This window comes from Callorhinus ursinus, unplaced genomic scaffold (assembly GCF_003265705.2).
Source record: "Callorhinus ursinus isolate GAN/ISIS: 27379988/994484 unplaced genomic scaffold, GSC_fseal_2.0 scaffold1, whole genome shotgun sequence".
NCBI lineage: Eukaryota > Metazoa > Chordata > Mammalia > Carnivora > Otariidae > Callorhinus > Callorhinus ursinus.
In genome coordinates, this window is record NW_027397063.1 from 96,661,442 (window position 1) to 96,682,068 (window position 20,627).

The window sequence follows — 20,627 nt, forward strand, 5'->3', positions numbered from 1 at the left end:
GGTAGTGATGGGAGTTGTGCAGAAACAGAAGGGGAAAAAAAATAAAGGTAAAGCTATATTCTGTGCAACTAATTACCCAAAGGAATTTATGAAAATTCTGCATGGATGGATGGATTCCGTGATCAGGTTCATTGAGGTCAAACAGAATGTGGCTAGGAACTACCAGACAAGTCTTGGTGGGTAAAGTGGAAGTATTTGGGGAAGTGAACATGTTGGTTAAGAGAATCAATTTGGAAAGTCACACTTTCAGTTACACTGAATGACTACGGTCTTTCCCAGGCCTTTCCTGCCTTTACTGGCTGTCCGTGAAAGCCTGTGGTTGTCATTAAAGGGACTCATTTGTCATAGTTGGTCCCTAATGCACCTCCTAGTCCACTTCCTTTGCAAGGAGCTGCACTGGGGGGACCCAGAAGAGCCCTCTCACAAATGGGGATTCGGCTAATTTAGCCAAACAGAACTTTTTCAATGGCAAATGGCAGAAAACCCAGCATAAAATCACTTAAGCTATTAAGGAATTGGCTTACGAGAAAGGGTGGGTCTTGTCAACTTCAGGGACAGCTGGTTTTAAGTGGCTCAAACAAAGTCACTAAGGTTTGGTTTCTTGGTGGCAATGTGGCAAGGGCAGCCATACCTTATAACATCTTGTCATCAAGTCTAACAGGAAAGACTCTGTCCTCTCAAAGCCAAACATTCATCGTTCTCATGACTCTCACTGGCCTGGAAGGGGTCATTGCTCATTGTCTAAATCAATCACCATGGTCAGGAGAATGCAGTCTTTCTGATTGGCTGAGACCTAATGTGTTTATGTGAGTGAGCTCTGCCCAAAGAACATCGCCTCCAAAGAGAAATTTGGGTACAGTTTTTACCAGAAGTGGGATAAGTGGATGTTGGGTAGTAAATACAGGAGAAAGTCCCCTTCATCCCAGGAGAATGCCTTTTAACTGAGCCAGCAATTTATTTACATGGCAGCACGATTGCCTAACGACATAGAAATACTGATATGTATACCTTATACCTTACTCTTCCCCGCTGCACTGCCCCACACTCTCATACTTAGTTTGACTGAAAGCTAGTTAGAAGAGTCTCAGAAATATCCTATTGCTTTATGTGTAGGCGAAACCTCAAATCAATAAGGGGAGAAAACCCATGTCATACACATAAAAGGGGAGAGGAGAGCCTCCAGATATATAACAATCCACTGGGTACCACCAATTAATTTATGCATTAGAGGTTTGGAGAGCATTCTCCTTAAAAGAGAGCGAGATGTTAAGACGGCTCATAAGGGATCCCCAGCGTATTAGGCCTGAGAGGAGGAGTTCTATATTTGGATGGTAAAAGGAAGTGAATTAGCAATTTGGATTGGCATAAGAAAGAACAGTGCTGGCTTGGAGAAATCCCCAGTGCTAGTAGGGATGCTTCATTCAGTCGTTCAGTGTTAGTCAGTAACAATACCAATAGCATAGTTAGACTTTGCTCCTTTACACTAGCCATTTTGTTTCTCTCCCAGTGTTTTCTTCTGTGTGTTTGCTTTAAGTATTATCTCCTTCCACTGCTTCCATCTTTCCATTCCTCACCGAGCCTTTCACTGATGCCTGCCTGATAAAAGGCTCCACATCTGATATTAACCTAAAACTTCCTTGATCCCTCAAAGTGAGTTATTCATTAACAGAAACTAAGTTACCGGCTGTTAGGCAAATCTTCTAATTCTTGCAAACCACTGATCTGCTCAGGGAAGCTTCTCTAAATCTACTGTAGAAATAAGTGAAGCTTTGTGCCAGTTGTTCGCGCTAAGCAGAAGGTTGGGGGAGAGAGGAGCAGTTAGTTGTTTGCCCGACCGCACACGGCGAGTCCAGCGGAGGGAATCAAGTGTACAGCCAGCTGGCTTGACGAGAACCTGCCAACAGGACCGGACGGGGCAGGAAGGGGCAGGGGCTACCCGGCTGCCTGCCTCTGAGCTCCATCATGGGTGCCAGCCGAATTACTCTAAAGTCAAGCATTTTGCCTTCTATTTCTTATGATGGCCAGAGTTTCCTGTGCTAAGAGGTATGGCTATCTTTTTCCCTGTCCTTTTGTTCAGCAAAAACAAAAGCTAATTAAAGTGAATGTCAGAAGCTGCAGTGATGAAGGAGTGGGCTGTGGGAGTGGGGCAGAGAAACTTCCAGGGGCTGGCTGATTATGCAGATGAAGCACATTGGGGAGTTGTGTGTCTAGCCCCGTATGCAGGCTTTTTGGTTCTTAGGGTAAAAAAGCCACCTCTCTCTGGGTTATTAAAACATGTCTCTAGGCCTCAGGAGCAGAAAATTGTGCTTCTAGATTCATAGTATGTGCATTTTTGTTTTACTCCAAAACTGTCTGGACTCATTTCTGTTTCACACTTTTGTTTACCTCAAGAAATATCTTGCAACCTGCAACGAGACTGGACTGGCCTTGCCTATGATTTTCAAAGAAAATGCAACAGCATCATTCCAGGCAGTGGGTTGAGGAGGCGCCATTACTGTTTATTGTTGCTCTCATTTTTCCTTTTGATAGTTTAGTTATCTTACAAATCGTAGTTGAATCGAACTATTTTTTTGCTCTTTCAAATATATATGTAAGTTGCTATAGTAATCAACTATTGGATTCCATGACATTGTAAACTGAAATGTGGAGGTTTTCAATTTAAGGAACAGAAAAAATGCCTAAGGCATCATTTGAACTGGTCAATGCAGGTGCTTAATATATGGAATTTAAATGTAAATACAGACATGTTAAACATTGAATTTTCTTTGTAATTTGAGAGTTTGGGTATGTTTTCTGGAAAAAGAAACCTACAAAATTTGAGTTAAAAAAATTTAGCAAGATTTATGTTGATTATTAATATTTATATTGACATAAGATTTAGTCAGTGTATACCAAGATTTATATCAATTAAGAAAAATATGACCTGCAAAGTCAAACTTTGTGAAAATGGATACACTGTGAAATCATTATTACAGATCACAAATTCTCGGTTAAGAAAGTTTGTTAGACTTGAAGATATTTCCCTCATTCCCAAAGAAAGAAAATATTTCCTGTCTGTATTTCAATAAATCGCAATAGGTATTCAAAATTAAATGTTTCTTGAGCTCTTGCCTAAACAGGTCACCAAACCTATTTTTTGTATGTGCTTATGATAATTAACCTGCTACAAATTTAGATTGTATGAATTCTAGAAAAAGACCAAGGGCTGAGTCCTTTTGCGTCATTTGAAATAACGCAGCCTCGGAGGCTTTCAGGAGAAGTGAATGAAGCAACATGTCACGGCAGAGGAAACTGAGAGACGCACAGGGAACAATAGACATCTTGTGGGAAGGGCTGAAATGTGTGCAGCCAATTCCCATGGGAACGCCTGTAGCTCTTTCACACTGTGTGAAAAAGATGCTCCTTGAAAAGAATCTTTAATCCTTTCTTTCAGGGGAAAATCTGAGAACTTTATTGAAAGTTTCTAGAACCCAAACGGGTCTAAGTTAGTCAGTGGGTATTTATAATACAGGTGAATAAAATAAGATTTTGATGTGCAAGTGTTGTCCAAAACATAACGTAAATAAATGTTGCTGTTCTGGAATTTTCTAAAGTGAAGAAACCTGAGAATACCCTAACCCCACGTTGGAAGCTAGAGGCTAATTTTCTCAGAATAAGTTGGCTTTCTGACTTAATTATGTTTATTGAAATTCCCCCAAAGAGTTTCAACTTTTTCCACAGGTGGTATCCTAATAGTGGGGCAATTAAGTCCACTGGTTCATGTGTATTTTTATTTCATAGATCTACTGATGAATAATAGAGTAAACCAGCAATGTTTTATTAGTGCCCATTGAGTGCAGGTCGCCTTGAAAAGTCATAAAGAACTTTTCCCTCTGGTGCCCTGGAGGGAATTATACACTCCATTCTCACTAATAAATGTGGGAGTGAGCACTACACTTACACAGAAAACTCAGGTATTTGGATTATCCAGCCACAAAAAGTCTGAGATGCATTGTATTTCAAACCATTTCCACCCTAAAAAAAAAAAAAAAAAAATCCAGTTACTGTTTAGCCATGGGTGGGGGTAAGGCTCTCTCCAGGGAACAAGTTTGCCAAAAAATCAATAGGGACCCTTTCAAGATAGTGCATAAACTACCCAGATTTAAGTTTTGGCAGGGAGTACAGCTAGGGTATAAATATGACCCAGACAGAAAAGACCCATGCATCTTTAACATGAGAACGCAGCGTTAGGCAGAAGGTAGCGGTGTGTATTAGCTCCTGAACGGGATGGCCTAAGGACATGGTAACAGGAAAATGATCTACAAGAATAATGACATCATTAGGGATATGATTGCTGTTAACTCTTGAGTGATTGCTATATGCTAGGTTCTATGTTGAAGGCTTTATATAATCTCATTAAATCTCCCAACAGCCCTCATCACAATCCTCAGGTACAAATAAGGAACCTGAGGCTCAAGGAGGTTAATTAATCGGTCCTGATTTACACTGCAGGTAATGGCATAGCTGAGCCCAGTTGTGTCTGGGTTCCCACCTCTCACCACTCTGCTCTTCTTACTGGGTTCCTAGAAAATGTCCAGGTCTGGACCCTGTACTCCTTTAAAAATGTAAGAATATTGGATAAAATCGAGCAATAAGAACCATTAATAATGAATAGAGAATGAAGAAGAGGGAAACCTAAAGAAATAGAGTCTGTTCCTTTAAAAGAGGAAACTGCATCACCATCTGTAAGCCAGAAAATTACCAATGAAAGGCTACACCTACTCATGGATGACTGGATGCCCCATTTTTATAAAGCAAACTCTTCAAAGGAATTCTGCATATGTGGATGGCATAAAAATGTGATCGATCATCAAATGTCTGGGAAGGTCATTCCCCTGGAGCATAGGACCTTGTTCAATGGCAGGTGTGTCGTCACTTGGACCACAGGCCTTTGCAGGGTAGCACTATTGGGATTCATATCGTCGTGATCACACAGATGAATTTGTCTGCAGCTCAGCTTCCTGTACATTTTGCCAGCAGATAGGTCGTTTGATGGGCAATAGACCCTTTATAAGGACAAATTAGAGGAAGAGAGTAATACAATTGAAGAACATGTTTTCTTTAAGATTTATTTAAGACAATGCAGGTGCAAGGGGCAGAGAGCATCTCAAGCAGACTCCACGCCGAGCACGGAGCCCTACAAGCGAGATCACAACCCGAGATGAAACCAAGAGTCCAACGCTTAACCAACTGCACCCCCCAGGCGCCTCTATAAACATGTTTTCTTGATGCACCATTAATCGTTGACATCTTTAAGTGTTGAGAGTTTCAGGATCTTTTCCTTCTCTAGAGTGTCAGTAAGATGAAGCAAGACAAACATTTTCTCTGAGTGTCACTGCAATATTTAACGTATCTGACTTAAAGTGCAAATCCAAGTGGATTTTTATGAAGAACCTCCCAGAAAATAGAGTGGAAAAGAAGAAGGTATGCATTTTGGTTTAGTGATTTGTTCGTATTAGTAGCAACTTCCTGCATCCTTAAATTTACAACAATATTAATCTAGAGGCAGAGCAAGAGGATCACTGCTTTAGAAGCTGTGACTCACAGGACAAACGCTCAGTGTTTCAAACTCTGGGTGTGAAATCTTGAGAGGGAGGGAAGCGTTCATGAAGCTGCAGTCCTCTCTTCCCCAGGCTTTGTGAAATGGCTCCCAATAGCCATTCCATTCACCTGCTGGAGGTTCTGTTGAAACTGTTTCTTGTGTGGCTTTTTCGACCCCACCCCCCACCCCATTCTTCCCAGGGAAAGTATAGATTTTCACGAACACAGGGGGTTTTGTGTTTTCTGTTAAAAACAACTTTACTTTACCAGGGCAGGCTTTCTGTTTCACCCCCGGAAACAAGAGCATTTCTCTGAGGCAACTCTCCACTGGGTGAGGTGCAGCCTGTCACCTGACCAGTTCTGGAGCTGCCGGTGGCATTGGACTGCATTCCTTGAATTCTTCCACCCGGCACCAGCAGCACAGCAATGAGCAACTTCAGGTTCACTGAGCTGAGTGGATTCCACTCGCTGTGCCCTTGGATGGAGTCCGCTGCTCGAATCTCCCGCCCAGTCTCAAAACATACAGCTGATTAACAGCAAGCTGCCTGCCTTTGAAGAGTAGCACGCAGGTAAAGCCGGTTTGTGGGGACAGCTGGGACTCCCTGAAGTGTGTCAGGCGTGGCGCATAATCATTTTTGTGTGTGGTGTCTGCTTCTCCTTGCAGAAACTTGACTTGTCAACCAATACCTGCTTAAAAAATAGATACTTATATTAAATAAGGAGAAAGTGGGCTTCAGATTAAGGTCCCTTAAGGATTAGGGAGAGAAATTAGGAGAGCAAAAGCTGGCAGTAAGAAGGAATTTTATAAGCCAGTTTTTGTAATTCCAAAAGTATGAGCTTTGAGGCTGACCTACCTGGATGTGAATTTTGGCTCTGTGTGTAACCTTTGACGCGATGCCTCACCAGTCCTGTTTCCTCTCTGGTAATAATATCTACCTGCCAGGTTGTTGGGAGAACAGAGAAGAAAGTATCTAGCAAAGAGCTTCGTGCATAGAAAGCATCTGAGATGCACACATATGTGTATTCGTGTGTGCTTGTGTGTATTCGGTGGGTGCATCTGTATATTTGGATATAGGCCACAGGATTATGGCATTCGTAAGGGTAGGGAGTTTCGCAGAGGATGAGGTTGAACTTGATCTGTCTCCGAACTTCTCTGCTGTTGCAGAGAGATCAGCCTGGGAAGCCAGACACCTGAGCAAAACATTGACCAGGGCTGCTGAAAAATAAATAACATGCCTTGCTGATCCTTATCCAGGAAGGGGAGGTATTATGTACCATGTGGGGTGCTCTTTACATGAAGACCGATGGAAGCAAGGCAGCTCAGTAATTATCACCCATGGTTATGTATGCAACTGACAGGGCTTTGTTCTGGGAGACCAACTGCCTTCAGTTCTGACTCTGCAGCTTACTCTCTGGGTGTTCCTGGGCTGGTTACTTTCCTCTCCTCCGAACATCAGTTTCTCATCACATGGAATTGTCGTGAGAATTAAGTGACTCAGTGCTCAGGAAGCACTCATAGTAGTGCCTGCCACATGGGAAACACCTGCTAAACATTAGTTGTTGGTGTCATTATTTGACAAAGGGCTCTTTTATGTGTTATTAGCTTTGATCTTCAAAACAACCTGGTGAGGTAGACGAGGCATGCATTAGCCCCATTTTGCAAGTAAAGAAACTGAGGTTCAGAGAAGGGAAAAGCATGAACCAAAAGGTCCAACAGCCATTGAGTGGCCAGGCTAGGCCTTGAACATCAGTCTGCAGACCAGCAGCTGACTTAATATATCTGCAGAATATGTGCACTGAATGAAACCTAATCCTAAAGTGTCTGGCCCGAACACCATTTCCTTAACAAAGGTATTCCTTAGCATCTTCCCCTAGGAGAGATCTTTCTTTCCCTTGTACTTCCCCAAACTTCCTTTTATAGGACAGAGGAGATTTTCTCTGGGTCATCCTTGTATTGTAGGATGTTTGGTGTAAGTCTCAGCTCTCCCTACCCCACCCTTTGAGGTGTGAAAATTCTCACGGACAGCGGTGTTTTGAACAATACTGTTTTGTAATGATGGACACTCAAGAGTAACAGCATGAATGTAACAGCATGAATGGAGACTCCGTACCAGGGGTCACTGTAAGTGTGGAGAGCAAAGAAGGAGCCCACGGAAAGTCTGGGGTGCTCCTCTCCACCAGCACGTATTTCTGCTCATTCTTGGAGCTCCAGCCGCACTATGTCTGGGGCAGCTGACTCTGCTTCAGGAATGACGAGATATTGACCAACGAGCTGGCTGGTCAAGGTGAAATCATTTCCAATGTCCAACCAATGTCTTATTTTCCTGAATATTATTTCACTGAGACCCTGTCACTGCAAATGTCGGAGGCTGGGGCGGGGGGGAAATGTGTTCAGGGAAAATTCAGGAAAACATTGTCCTATCTTTCCTGTAGATACTGTATTCCACCCTTCCGCATTTGCAAGGGTGCGTTCTACTTTGTAGGACTCTCACTCTGCTCTCTCTCCACCCCCCAAAACTACCCCCCCACCCTATCCCCAGCCAACTCTCCTGCTTTTCTTTTCCTCTAAGCTTCTCTTCCTTGTGACTTTCCTGCTGTCTTGTTGGCCTTAATCCCAGGGCATAGATGGGCAAGAATGCAGGGTCCCTCCTTCCCTCAGTGTCAGAGGGAAGAGAAATTCCTTTTCATGCTTTATCACCCTACCCATATCTTCATCTTCAAATGTTAATAATGCTCTGAGGGCTTTTACTCCTAACAGTAGCTGCACGCGGAGCCCTACATGGAATCAACATAGCATAGTGGTTATGAACCTGGAGCCTAATCCTGGAATCTCTGGGTCCAAGTCCCAGCTCTCCAGTTTGCTAGCTGTGTGGCTGGGGCAAGGTATTAATGCCTTGGTTCCTCACCAGTAAAATGGGGATGAAATATCCTCATATAGTTATCATGAAGGTTAAGTGAGTTAGTGTTTGCAAAGCACCTAGGACAGAACCTGGAACAAAGGCAAGCATATGCAAGTATTGAGTGTCATTTTTCTAGAGCTGGTGGTTAGCACAAAAGTTTCATGTAGGTAATATTACCCTTGACACAACTTCAACGGCTACAAAATGCACTGATACCGCTTATTTAACTGAGCGCCTGGTGAAGGATTTGGCTTGTTGTGTGTGTGGTTTTTTTTTAAAGATTTTATTTATCTGAGAGAGAAAGAATGAGACAGAGAGAGCATGAGTGGGGGGAGAGTCAGAGGGAGAAGCAGACTCCCCGCCGTGGGGAGCCCGATGCGGGACTGGACCCTAGGACTCCAGGATCATGACCTGAGCTGAAGGCAGTCGCTTAACCAACGGAGCCCTCCAGGCGCCCAAATGGCTTGTGTTTAGAGACCACATTGCGTGGGGAGTATGTATCTTTAAGCTTTAACATTGCATTCAGCACGCAGAGGTGCCTGCACAGTGACAGCTCAGAGGGGAGGTCTGACATCACCTAAGGGAGCAGCAGACGACTCCCCTCTGCCTTTCACACTCATCCTGGAGAACACATTCCAAGTGAAATGCTGGGCAGAATTGCCTAGTGCTTAGATGCTTATATTAAATAAGTCATCCTCAGCTCTCACTCTCTGAACATGTGTCTGCATTTGTAAGTTACATGAGCTGACTCCACTTCATTGTAAACCAGGGAGGAAGCCCACTGGCCTGAAATCAAGAGAACAGCACTGCTGTAGTTACCATGGAGCCTTTGGGAAGTCATTAAATAAATGATGGCTAAGGTCTCTACCAGTGCAAATGGTCTGTGATTTTATTAGGCCCATAAGGGAGCTGATGAGAAAAATCAGATATTTAATTTGTGCCATTGCCCTTCTCTCTGTGGACTGTTAATTGAGTAAGAAGTATAGTGGGACTTTATTATTTCAATTGTGGGAATAGAGGGAAGACTGCCTGATCCCAATGCCTTCCCTCTTTAGCCTGCATTGCAGTGCTATCACTTTCAAGTTCAGTGTTAAAGCTCAAATTCACACTCACATTCAGCAGAGATCTATGTAGCCTCATACTCCCAGGCAGAATCCTTTCTTTAGAGAGTATATATGAATAAAGCAAGTATTGAACGTAGGGTTGGGAGAGCTTCTGTTGTCAGTATAGGAAAGAAATCCAGCCAAGGAGGCAAGCACTGGTTTCCCTATCCAGGAAAAAAGAGAAAACCAGGCAGTAGTTCTAAGAGATGTTTTCTGTGTTCCCTCTTTCCTTTCATTGTCCTTTTCTGTTTGGTTCCATGGGAATCTGGGGGAAATCTGGTGAGTGTTGGGCATATCAGTTGCTTGTCCCCTTGTTTCCTTGTGGCATGGAGAGAAGGGGATGGATATAGAAAGGAGAAAAGTAAGTGTGAGGGTTAAGCAGCTTTTTAAGGTTCATAGTAAATTCTAGAGAAACCTAATAATTTTTTACAAGACCTTTCGAAAAAAAAAAAAAAAAACAAGGGAAGAGCTCATTTGAAGGTCATCAAGTCAGGATCTGTTACTCTATGCACATTTCCAAATGTCTTTTCCCCCCCTCTCTGCTGGGCATCAAGTTCATATTCTGAGCTCATGCCATTCTACTAGCAGTTTTATCCTATCATTTGTTTCTTTTCCAGGGAGAGTCAAAGAAGACCTCAAATTCTGGAGAAAAATGACCTTTCAAGGAATACAAAGTATACTTCCTGCCGCATGTTTTTTGTCTTACTAACTCCTGATGACTGAAACATATGGTCCTGGGCCTGCAGAAAGTCCATTGATTATCAGACTCCTCATCATGCACCAACTGTTCAGACTGGTCTTAGGACAAAAAGATCTTTCACGAGCCGGGGACCTCTTCTCCTTAGATGACTCCGAGATTGAAGACAGCCTGACAGAAGCTTTGGAGCAAATTAAAATAATTAGCTCATCTTCAGTAAGTAAACCAGTTTTCAAACTAGACACCCGAAATGACTTATTCCAGAGCTGAATGACTGTACATATGTTGGGGGAAAGGATCTTTGCATGGGGAAAGAGGAAGGACCACTTAATACTGGTTCCTTTTAACCCAGCTCTGTTGTTTAGTTTGGCATCTAAGAAATAACACAAGGGCAATCATTGACTTAGGAGGGCAGCGAGGCTGCTCCCGCCCACTCCTGGAGACCAGAACTCTGGAAATTTCAGACCAGAGTGGAATTATCACAAAAGGCTTATCTAAGGGCTGTTTTTCTATCCTTGAAATGACACGGAGAGGAGAGGGAGCAAATCCTGGGAAAAGCAGATGGGCCAGGCTATACAACAGCATCAGTAAACAAAGCAGGGTGTGTGGAGGAGGGTGAATAATGCAAGAAGGCAGGGTGACACCTCCTGACATACAGGTAATAGGAGACAAGGATCACTCTGTTGCCAGAAGTGACAGTTGCCCAGGGCTTGATAACACTGATTCTATGTATTTCTGTATAATCGCCATTAAAAAAAAAAAAATCTCTCATTTACTCCTTTTTCTATACCCACCTATTTAATTCAACTCACCCATCATTAGCCCCCAGTGTGATCAGACAAATTTAAAATCCCCATCAACCCTCCCATTCCTTTGTTTCTCCTCAATGTCAAGATTATATATTCTGAAAGCACTTGCCAAAACGGGTGGATGAGCATGCCCAGTGTGGTTTGTTTTTGCCCTTCTTCATTGTGCTCGGACCCTACATGCCATTAGTCCCATTTCAAAGGCCAACTCTCCTGGGCATCTCTTGCGTCCTCCCAGCTCAATAGCGTTTGCTAACACTTGGCACCAACAGCCCGCCGGGCAGAGGAAAGAGACGGGACTTGAACCATAAAATACTGAATTACCAAATGTGTGCACATTTCACAGATCACAGCTTTCTTCCATGTTTTAATGAAGAGGTGTTTAAAAGGCATACCAGCAACCAGCGCAGCTTCCTCCCCAAGACAGTCAGCCTGCTCACTTATTGGCTGCCATGAACACACCATGCCCCCCGTGTGGCCAATGAAGTCATTGCCCAAACACTCTTTTCGCAGCTAATGTCTTTGACAGCAATTATGTGTCCACATTTTTTTTTTCCCCAGAATGTTAATCAGCTTAGTCTGACTCAAAACACAAAGTATTCCTGGTACATTTCCACTTTCCGGGCAGGATCTGTGTGCTATTTCCAGCAGCCCCATCCTTCACACTCTTGTGGAAACGAATTGGCTGAATATGCCACTGATTTTCATCTTATCTAATAGAAAAAAAAAAAATATATATATATATATAAGCTCCCTGAAGCCTATTTCCACTAGAGGTCACTACTGTCAGTGATTTCTTTAGTTTTCTTCATCAATTGCTTATTTTAACAGATGTCAAATTCAGAATTTTAGGACCGGTAAGTTTTGTTATATATCCCCACTCTTAACCATTCAGGCAGGCAGATCCCTTGTCCCCAGGAGCACTGTCTGTCCTTTAAGGCCTCCGATCAGTGTCCCACCAGACCAGCAGGGCTGGAGAGCTAGTAGTTCTCCTGTGGTCTTCACCTGCCAACTTCAGTCACCTCTCACTTCTTCCATTTCTCCACCTGTAACAGGGGCATGAGCAGGTGGGTGGCAGAATAAAAAGAATTCGTTTTTAGAGGGATTAGGCAGATCAGTCCATTTTTCTGTTTGTTACTCAATCCTAGTTATAAGTATGTCTCAGGATGGAATTCCTTCTGCCGCTCCATTCCTTTTAAAGCCAGTTCAAGTTTCATTATTCCTGAAATGGCTTCTAGTGATTCTAGTTCTTAGTGATTACTTCTTCCTAAAAATACATAGTTGTCCTTTGGCATTACACTCTGTTCTTATAGAAAGTCATCCATTCATATGACCTCCTCCAGGGCAACTTCTACACTAGGGAATCCCAGATCTGTGTTTTCAGCCTTCGATCTCTCCCTCAGCCTCAAGCCCGCACCTCAAGCCTCAAGTTGATATCCATGATCTCAAAACTGAATCTGTCTGAATCGGAAGTTACCATCTCTCTTCCAGCTGTAATGTCACGTTCTTAGATCCCCAGGTTTGCAACCTGGAGTCACTCTTGACCTTTTCTCACTCACTCTCTCACTCCTCTCACTCGCTGTTGTTCTGTGGACACTGCCTGAGAAATGCCTCTTCACCGGCTCCTTTTCCCGTCCTGCTGCCATCCCCCTGGCTCAGGCCATCAAAACAGTTTTGATCCTCTTGCCTTTGGTCTTACTGTTCTCTGAGTCAATGTACTAACAGTTACCTGACTAAACTTCCCAAAGATTTTATTGCATGTACCCCATTGTTCAAAACCTTTCCATGAAGCTTCAATGCCCATGACATTCAAATGACCAAGGCCAGTGATTAGTCCACTGCACGGCCATGTCTACTCTATGGCTCACTTCCCTGTTATCTGTATCCCATCTTTCCCTTATTAGGGCTTTCCTAATGACCCTGGATCTCAGTAATCAATTCTACTTCTCAATTGCCCTGGATCTCAGTAATCAATTCTACTTCTCAATTCCTCTTTACAAACAAAGAACTGGAAGGGATCTTCTAAATCATCATTTCCAACTTCTTTCCAGCACAGAAATCCCTCCTTTAGGATTCCTGACAAACAGGTGACCTCTCTTTCTACTCTTGCAATGATGAGAACATAGTAAGTTTCTGATATTTTTTTTTCCTGCTCCTCAATTTTCCTTTTATAAATTTCCCCTTGCCATTTCATGAAGCCTCGATGGACCCTTCAGTCAGTTTTCTACCTTGTCCTTGCCAGGAGAGCAGAGAGGGAAAAAGTGGGGGCACCTGACTATGCCAATCAGACCTTCTTTCCTGGTAGTTCTAGAAAAAAGGCAGCAGAGGGTTGTCATGGCGATGGTGCTCCAAAGAGATAGTCCTTTGTTACGGTTAGGGTATCCCAACGTTTTCTGTTGCTTATCACCAATCCTAACCTACAAAGAGACCATTGCTGCACTGTCAGAATTTTAAAATTGTTAGTGTGCTCCTCCTTTCAGCCAAATGAAATCTTACTCTTTGTATTTTCTATACATTGTTCTTTGGTCTGTTCATTGCCCCAACGATCAAAAGAGGGTAACTCTATTCCTATAAGAACTTTAAACATATGAAAATGGGTATCAGGGATCGCCTCTAGCTTCTCTCTTCTCAGCTACACATCCTCAGGGTCCTAGTGGCTGCACGCTTTTCCATGACAAAGAAGGAGCCTATGGCAGAGAAAGGTTATACTACCTCACTTTTCCAGACTTAGGTCTGGAAGCTCAATTTTGTCAGTACATGACAAATGCTATCCTCGTGATGCTATCCAAATGCAAGACTGAGAGCTGGTTTATCTATTTACAATGCAAATTATAATTCAAGTCAGTCAGAATTTGTGTGCTTCCCTCTGGTCCTCACCAAGTCTATTTACCCAGTCTTTCTCTAGACAATGGATACTATCATTGATTAGGTTTCCTCCTCTATTAAAATCACATCCAGCCCTATCTCCCTATATTTAACTCACCTGTAGTCCTGCGTGTACAGATAGCATGCTGGGTTAGCCCAGTAGCTGGCTAATCCCACTCATGCCAGTGGATGTTTTTTCACTTAATCCTCAAACGGCAATCTTGTTTCCATATTCTTGGAGGACGTCCCATTGTAGCTCCCAAGTACTGCCTACACTCTCAACATTCTGGTTTCTTTCCCCTGGAATCTTCCTAATTCATTATTGTAATTTATCAAGGCCAAGTACTGAAACCAGCTGCTTGGAACAATTGCTGATAATAGTCAGATACTCTGTTTCTAAAATTCCTTTTCGACAGTAACATCACAGAATTGGTCACATTTATCCTGCCGTGTACCAGAACCCTCAGTTTGAATCAAGACTTGTAATTAGAGAACTTGAAAAATAAATTGTATGTGTATCGTGTCACATTTTAAACCAGTGTAATAATATTCTTGTCTTCAGGCCCTCATTCCAGGATATTCATACCTTTTAAAAATTGTGATTCTGTCCAATATATTAGTTCTCATTCCCATCTTTGTAGAATCTGAAAATTTAGCAAGCAAGTCTTCAATCCTTTTCCCGAAGTCACTCCCACAATCACTGAACCTTCCTAGATTCCATTCTACAGTCCATGCCCTCTTTTCAACTAGTTAGTCCAAAACACTGCTGGGAGATAGTTTGTCCTTATGCTTTGCTTTGAAAATGCGACTGCTCACTCAAAATTCTCTCCAAGTTCCCCAATGTGCCTTTAAGTTTTGTCTTTTCATGTCAAGTCCTTTCTGGACTACTTTCATCTCCTACCCATTTCTTCTACTACCTTGGCTCTCCTCCCAGACTACTTCATCCCTATCTGCTCATTCTCTTTTCCCACTCCTTCCCCACCACGTTCCCTTTGCCTAACCCATACACCCACCTCCGGTTCTCTTTACTGTTTTTTAAAAACCAATAAAAAATGGTAGGCATGCACCAATTGCCCAGTTTTAAAAATTAGAATTGAAATCACCTGAATGTTTCTCTCTGCTTCAAATCTCCTCCCTTTCCTCCCTGAGTAACCAATATCCTGACTATGGTATTTATCCATGAATGTTTTATTTCTTTGCTACACGTGCATATCTCAAACATTATTTGTAGCATTGTAGTCCATGTTTTTAAATTTTATATAAATGGTATCATAAGTTTCAATATAATGTTTCTGAGGTTTATGAGGGTACAGGTATTCCCAATTCATTTCTTTTTTGAGGGATGGGAGTGTTCCACTCAATGACTATGCCTCAGTTTGGTTATCCATTCTTCTTTTGATGGCCATTTACTACTTAAACAGTGTTATAGTGACCAAACATCCTTATAATCAGCGTTTTCGGCAAATGTGCTAGTATTTCTAGCAAAGACAACTAGGAGTGAAACAACGTTTTGGGGGTTTTATATACTTCCGGTTTCTGATATGCCACCAAATTTCTCTCCGCTATAGCTGTACCTACTTACACTCCCATCAGCCATGCTTGAGGCTCCCAGTGGCTTTACATCTTCACCAATGCTTGCTGTTATCAGATTTTTTTACGTTTTTGTCAATTTAAGTGAACCATATCTAATTGTTCTTTAAATTTGCACTCCCCTCATGATTGGGAAGGGCAACAGATCATTCTTTCGTGTTTATTTGCTATTTGTCATTTGGGCTTCCTCTTCAGTATAGTACCTGTTTATACGATTTAAGTTTTTTTTCTTTCCATTTTTCCATTGAGGTTTTTAAAAAGACTTTTCTTATTAATCTGAAGGAGGTTTTCTATATTCTTGTACAGACCCTGTCATGTATGCATGTTGCATGTCTCCTATTCCTAATGTAGCTTGTCTTATACCTTTTACTGTAATAAGTCCTGGTATCTGGTAGGACAAATATCCCCAAGCTTCTTTAAAATATTAGCTTCTCAATTTTGATGAATGATTCTGTCACTATCTTTATAGAAATTTTACTATATCTATGAATTTATTTGAAGAAAATTAACATCTTTATGTTACTGTCTTCTTATCTGTAGTTATTGTATATCAATATATTTACTTAGATTTTCTTAAATATCTTTCAATAAAGTTTACGATTTTTTTCTTAAAGATCTTAAAAGTCTTATAAGTCCTTCTCCCCTTTTTTATTTTATTTATACACAATTAGCCAACATATAGTACATCATTAGTTTCAGAGGCAGTGTTCAATAATTCATCAGTTGCATATAACACCTAAGTCCTTTTTAAAATATATAAGTATTTTAGATTTTTTTTGCTGAGATTATAAATGCATCCTTTAGAAAATTATTTTCCAATTATGTTTTTCAGATGATTAAAACAGAAATGATACTTGCATCATGATCATATATCCAGTAAACTTACTCAATGCTCTTATTAATCCTAATGTCTTATTTTTCCGCACTTATTCAGCAATACTTATTAGGCACTTACTATATGCCAGATACTGTACGAGATGCTGGGGATACAAGAGTAAGAAAAATAGAGAAATCTCTGTTCCCTTTTATTCCTGTTTTTCTAGGAATTGATTGATTTTTATCAACTGCTTTTTCTGCTCTTTTGAAGTAATCCTATTTTCCCTTTTAATCTTGTTAATGTGGTGCATTATAATAATCAATTTTTTTTTTTAAATATTTTATTTATTTATTTGACAGAGAGAGTGAGTGAGAGAGAGCACATGGGAGGGGGTAGGGTCAGAGGGAGAAGCAGACTCCCTGCTGAGCAGGGAGCCCGATGCGGGACTCGATCCTGGGACTCCAGGATCATGACCTGAGCCGAAGGCAGTCGCTTAACCAACTGAGCCACCCAGGCGCCCTATAATAATCAATTTTTAAAATATAAAACCATCGTAACATTCTGGGATAAAGTGAAGTTTGACATTAATTTTAGTACATTTCCTGATTTGGTTTGATATTTTTAAAGAAGCTTTGGAACCATGAGATTGGCCTACAATTGTCCTTTCTTCCACTGTATTTCCTTGGCTATGGTATCAAGTTATATGTACTTGGTCATAAAATGAGCTGGGAAAAGTTTCCACATTTCTGTTATCTATAAGACTTTTATAAGATTGTGGCAATCTATTCCTTAATTTCATAGAAAACTATAAAACCCTCTTGGCACCATGCAGGGTTTTTTTGGGGGGGGTGGTGCTGGTCAATTTTTAAATTACTGATTTCATTTCTTTGAAGAAAATTGGGGGGGCTTGCTTTAGTCACTTTTGGTAAAATATCTTTTCTAGGAAATTGTATATTTTATCCCAGTTTTCAAATGTATTGGCATAAAACTTTTTTTTATTTTTTTGTGTGTTCTGCTGTATCTGTATTTAAGTTCTCTTTTTCACTGATTTTTTTCATTAATATATTCAGAGCTTTGTCTTTTTAAAAGGCTTTTAGTTTATTAATCATTTGTATAGGGTCTTTTATTCTATCTCATTAATTTCTTTTTAAATGTTCACTTGTTTTCCTCTTTGATCTTTTTCTGGTAGTTTTCTATTCTTTTTCTAATCCCCTCAGTTATATGATTAGCTTATTGTTTATTGTCATTGTTGTTTGTTTTACTTTCTTATTTTCTGGTATAAGCATTTGAGACCCTAAATTTCTTGCTAAGTACCACTTAATATCATCCCACAAGTTTTTGAGATATAGTATTTTCATTACGAATTCTAAATTCATATTTTGATTGTGATTTCCTCTTTGACTCATAATAACTTAGAAGTTTGTGCTTTAATTTCCTGAAGAATTTTTGTAATCTTTTTGTTGTTAAGTTAAAATTTAGCTGCATTGTAGTTGGACAACATGAATGGCATGATACCGCTTGTTTAGGAGTGGTCCAGACTTGCTTTGTAGCACAGTTTGTGCCTAATCTGTGTAACTAATAATGTAGCACTTACTATGTTCTAGGAATTCTCCTAAGAGCTTATCACATGTTAATATATTTAGTCCTTTCAATAAATTTCAGAGATAAGTGTATAATATCATCTCCATTCTGTAGGCAAGGAAGCTGCAGCACAGAGAGGTTAATAATCCAACTTGTCCAAGAGTATCTAGCTAGTGAGTAACTGCGCCAAGAATCAAGCCCAGAGAATTTGGATTCAGAAACCTCTAAGCCACCGCACTGTCCTGACTCTTTAGATGTACTGTTTGTGTCTGAGAGGAATGTGTATTCTCGAATTAGTGAGTATAAGGTATTAAGTAAGTTGATGAAAGAACTCTTTTTGATTGTATTGTCTATGTTCTCTATATTCTCAATAAATCTGTGTTTGCTTAGACAGCCAAACGCTAAGGGAGGTGTTTGAAAATTTCCCACTATAATTTTGGGTTTGTTGATTTCTCCTTGTAATTTTGTCAAGAATCCTTTATAAATTTGGGAGCTTTTTTTAAAAATTGAAGTATAATTAACATACAGTGTTACATTAGGTTCAGTGTACAACATACTGATTCAATAATTTTGTACATTACTCAGTGCTCCCTACAGTAAGTGAAGTCACCATTTGTCAGCATACAAAGTTATTACAATACTGTAACTACATGCCCTATGTTGCACTTTTCATCTCTGTGACATTTATTTTATAACTGGAAGTTTGTACCTCTTAAATCCTCTTATTTTACCCATCCTCCCACCCAGCTCCTCTCTAGCAACCACCCGTTCTCAATACTTCAGATTGGTTTTTTGTTTGTGTTCATTTGTTCAGTTTTTTAGATTTTACGTGAGTGAAATCATATGGTATTTGTCTTTCTCTGGTTTATTTCACTTAATCCATCCATGTTGTCTCAAATGGCAAGATCTCATTCTTCTTTATTGCTGAGTAGTATTCCTCCATGTGCGTGTGTGTGTGTGCGTGTGCGTGTGTGCGTGCGTGTGTGCGTGTGCGTGTGTGCGTGTGTATTATGTATTAATAAGTTTAGGATTGTGATTTATTCCTTGCAGAACTTTTCCTCTTATTATTATGTACTGTGCAACTTTATTCTGATAAGTTTTGCCTATTTTCTTTGGAGTAGTTGCCTATTTTCTCTTTTTCTATCCTTTTATTTTTTACCTTCTCATGTCCTTATGACTTAAATATAATTTGTAAGCACCATATAAGTAAATTTTTTAAATAATTCAAATTGAAAATCTGTCTTTTATTGGTAAATTTACTTAATTTACATTTATCGTGATAAATTATATATTTGGATATATTTCTCCATTTTATAGTTCCTGATTTTCTGAATTTCTCTTTATCTTCTTTTCTGCATTTTTTTAATTGAGTGAAAATTTATCCTTTCATTTTCTACCTCTATTGGCTCTGTTGGTTTGAAAGTTACATTCTATTTCTATCTTTTTTAGTAGTTACCTTTAAAATTTTAGCAAGGGCACCTGGGTGGCTCAGTTGGTTAAGCGACTGCCTTCGGCTCAGGTCATGATCCTGGAGTCCCGGGATCGAGTCCCACATCGGGCTCCCTGCTCAGCAGGGAGTCTGCTTCTCCCTCTGACCCTCTTCCCTCTCGTGCTCTCTATCTCTCATTCTCTCTCTCTCAAATAAATAAATAAAATCTTTAAAAAAATAAATAAAATAAAATTTTAGCAAATATAGTGGCCATGTATTATCAATTCCAAGACAGTTTTCACCTATTTATAACTCTGAAGCAAGTATATATTTTATAATTGGTTACAATCTTACAATCCCTGTTGGCCAGGTATTAAGCATAATAAAGTTGCCAATGCTTACATGTGCATAAATTTTCCGTAGCTTTTCATATTAACATTCCGACTGAATTAGGTACATTATTGTTACTACCAGCACTGGGTTAAATGTCCACTTAGGATGCCTCCAAAGCTTCTAGACTATAATGTGGTACTGAAACAAACACTTGTTGAGTATGCAGGGAGGCATAGAAGGAAGCACTAGAGTATACATTTTATATTAGTGAACAAAATATTCATCATTGCAGGAACGATAGGAATTCCATGTTTTCTTGCATAATAATAACCGGGAGCTTTATAGAACCTAAAAAAGGATGTACTTTTTTTTGTTACTGAGATATTTGTAAAATATTTTCTATTATACCACAATAAGTAATGCAATTGAAAGCAGGAAAAACAGGCAATTCTCTTGGAAGACATGAAAGAAATTTCAAAGAAATAAGAGGCTAGCCAAAACTATCAATTTATGTCTTGCATAGAATTCTCTTTAAGACCTGATATAACCCACAATTTAATTGGCAGTCTTCTCTCTTTCTTCATAATGGAAGATCTTATAATTGACACCATTTTACATTTGATGGATTACAATGATGTCTAAAGTTATTCAATAGCTCTCTTCTCCTATTGGCATCAGGACCTTGGAATACTTTCATGCCCCTCTTATATATTAGTGTTAAGCAGCTCTTTTTATTTCACCTTAATACCCTTGAAACTATTCTTTAAAATTACTGATGTTTAAAAAAATTCACCCAATGTTTGTTTCAAGCACCTAATATTTCCCCATTTTTTCCTTACTATTCTTTTTTCCCCATTGTCTTCCTCTCTTTTTTTTTCTGCATCCAAGTTTCCACTTTCTGAAGTATACATATTAAATATCCCTTC

The 20,627-nt window shown here is 40.2% G+C and overlaps 1 protein-coding gene across 5 annotated transcripts in view; it reads left to right on the forward strand.

Moving 5' to 3' along the window:
• The first annotated feature begins 1,811 nt into the window (after positions 1–1,811).
• Positions 1,812–20,627, forward strand: part of VEPH1 (ventricular zone expressed PH domain containing 1) — a 240,610-nt gene continuing 221,794 nt past the window's right edge. For 4 of the 5 annotated variants that reach the window (XM_025879871.2, XM_073898159.1, XM_073898151.1 and 1 more), the window contains exons 1-2: positions 1,812–2,043; positions 10,201–10,496. In XM_025879871.2, the coding sequence (XP_025735656.2) occupies positions 10,299–10,496 (198 nt within the window). In that variant the 5' untranslated portion in view covers positions 1,812–2,043; positions 10,201–10,298. Of the gene's footprint in view, positions 2,044–5,999; positions 6,150–10,200; positions 10,497–20,627 lie in introns of those variants that run through there. The other variant, XM_073898129.1, reaches the window with a different exon arrangement.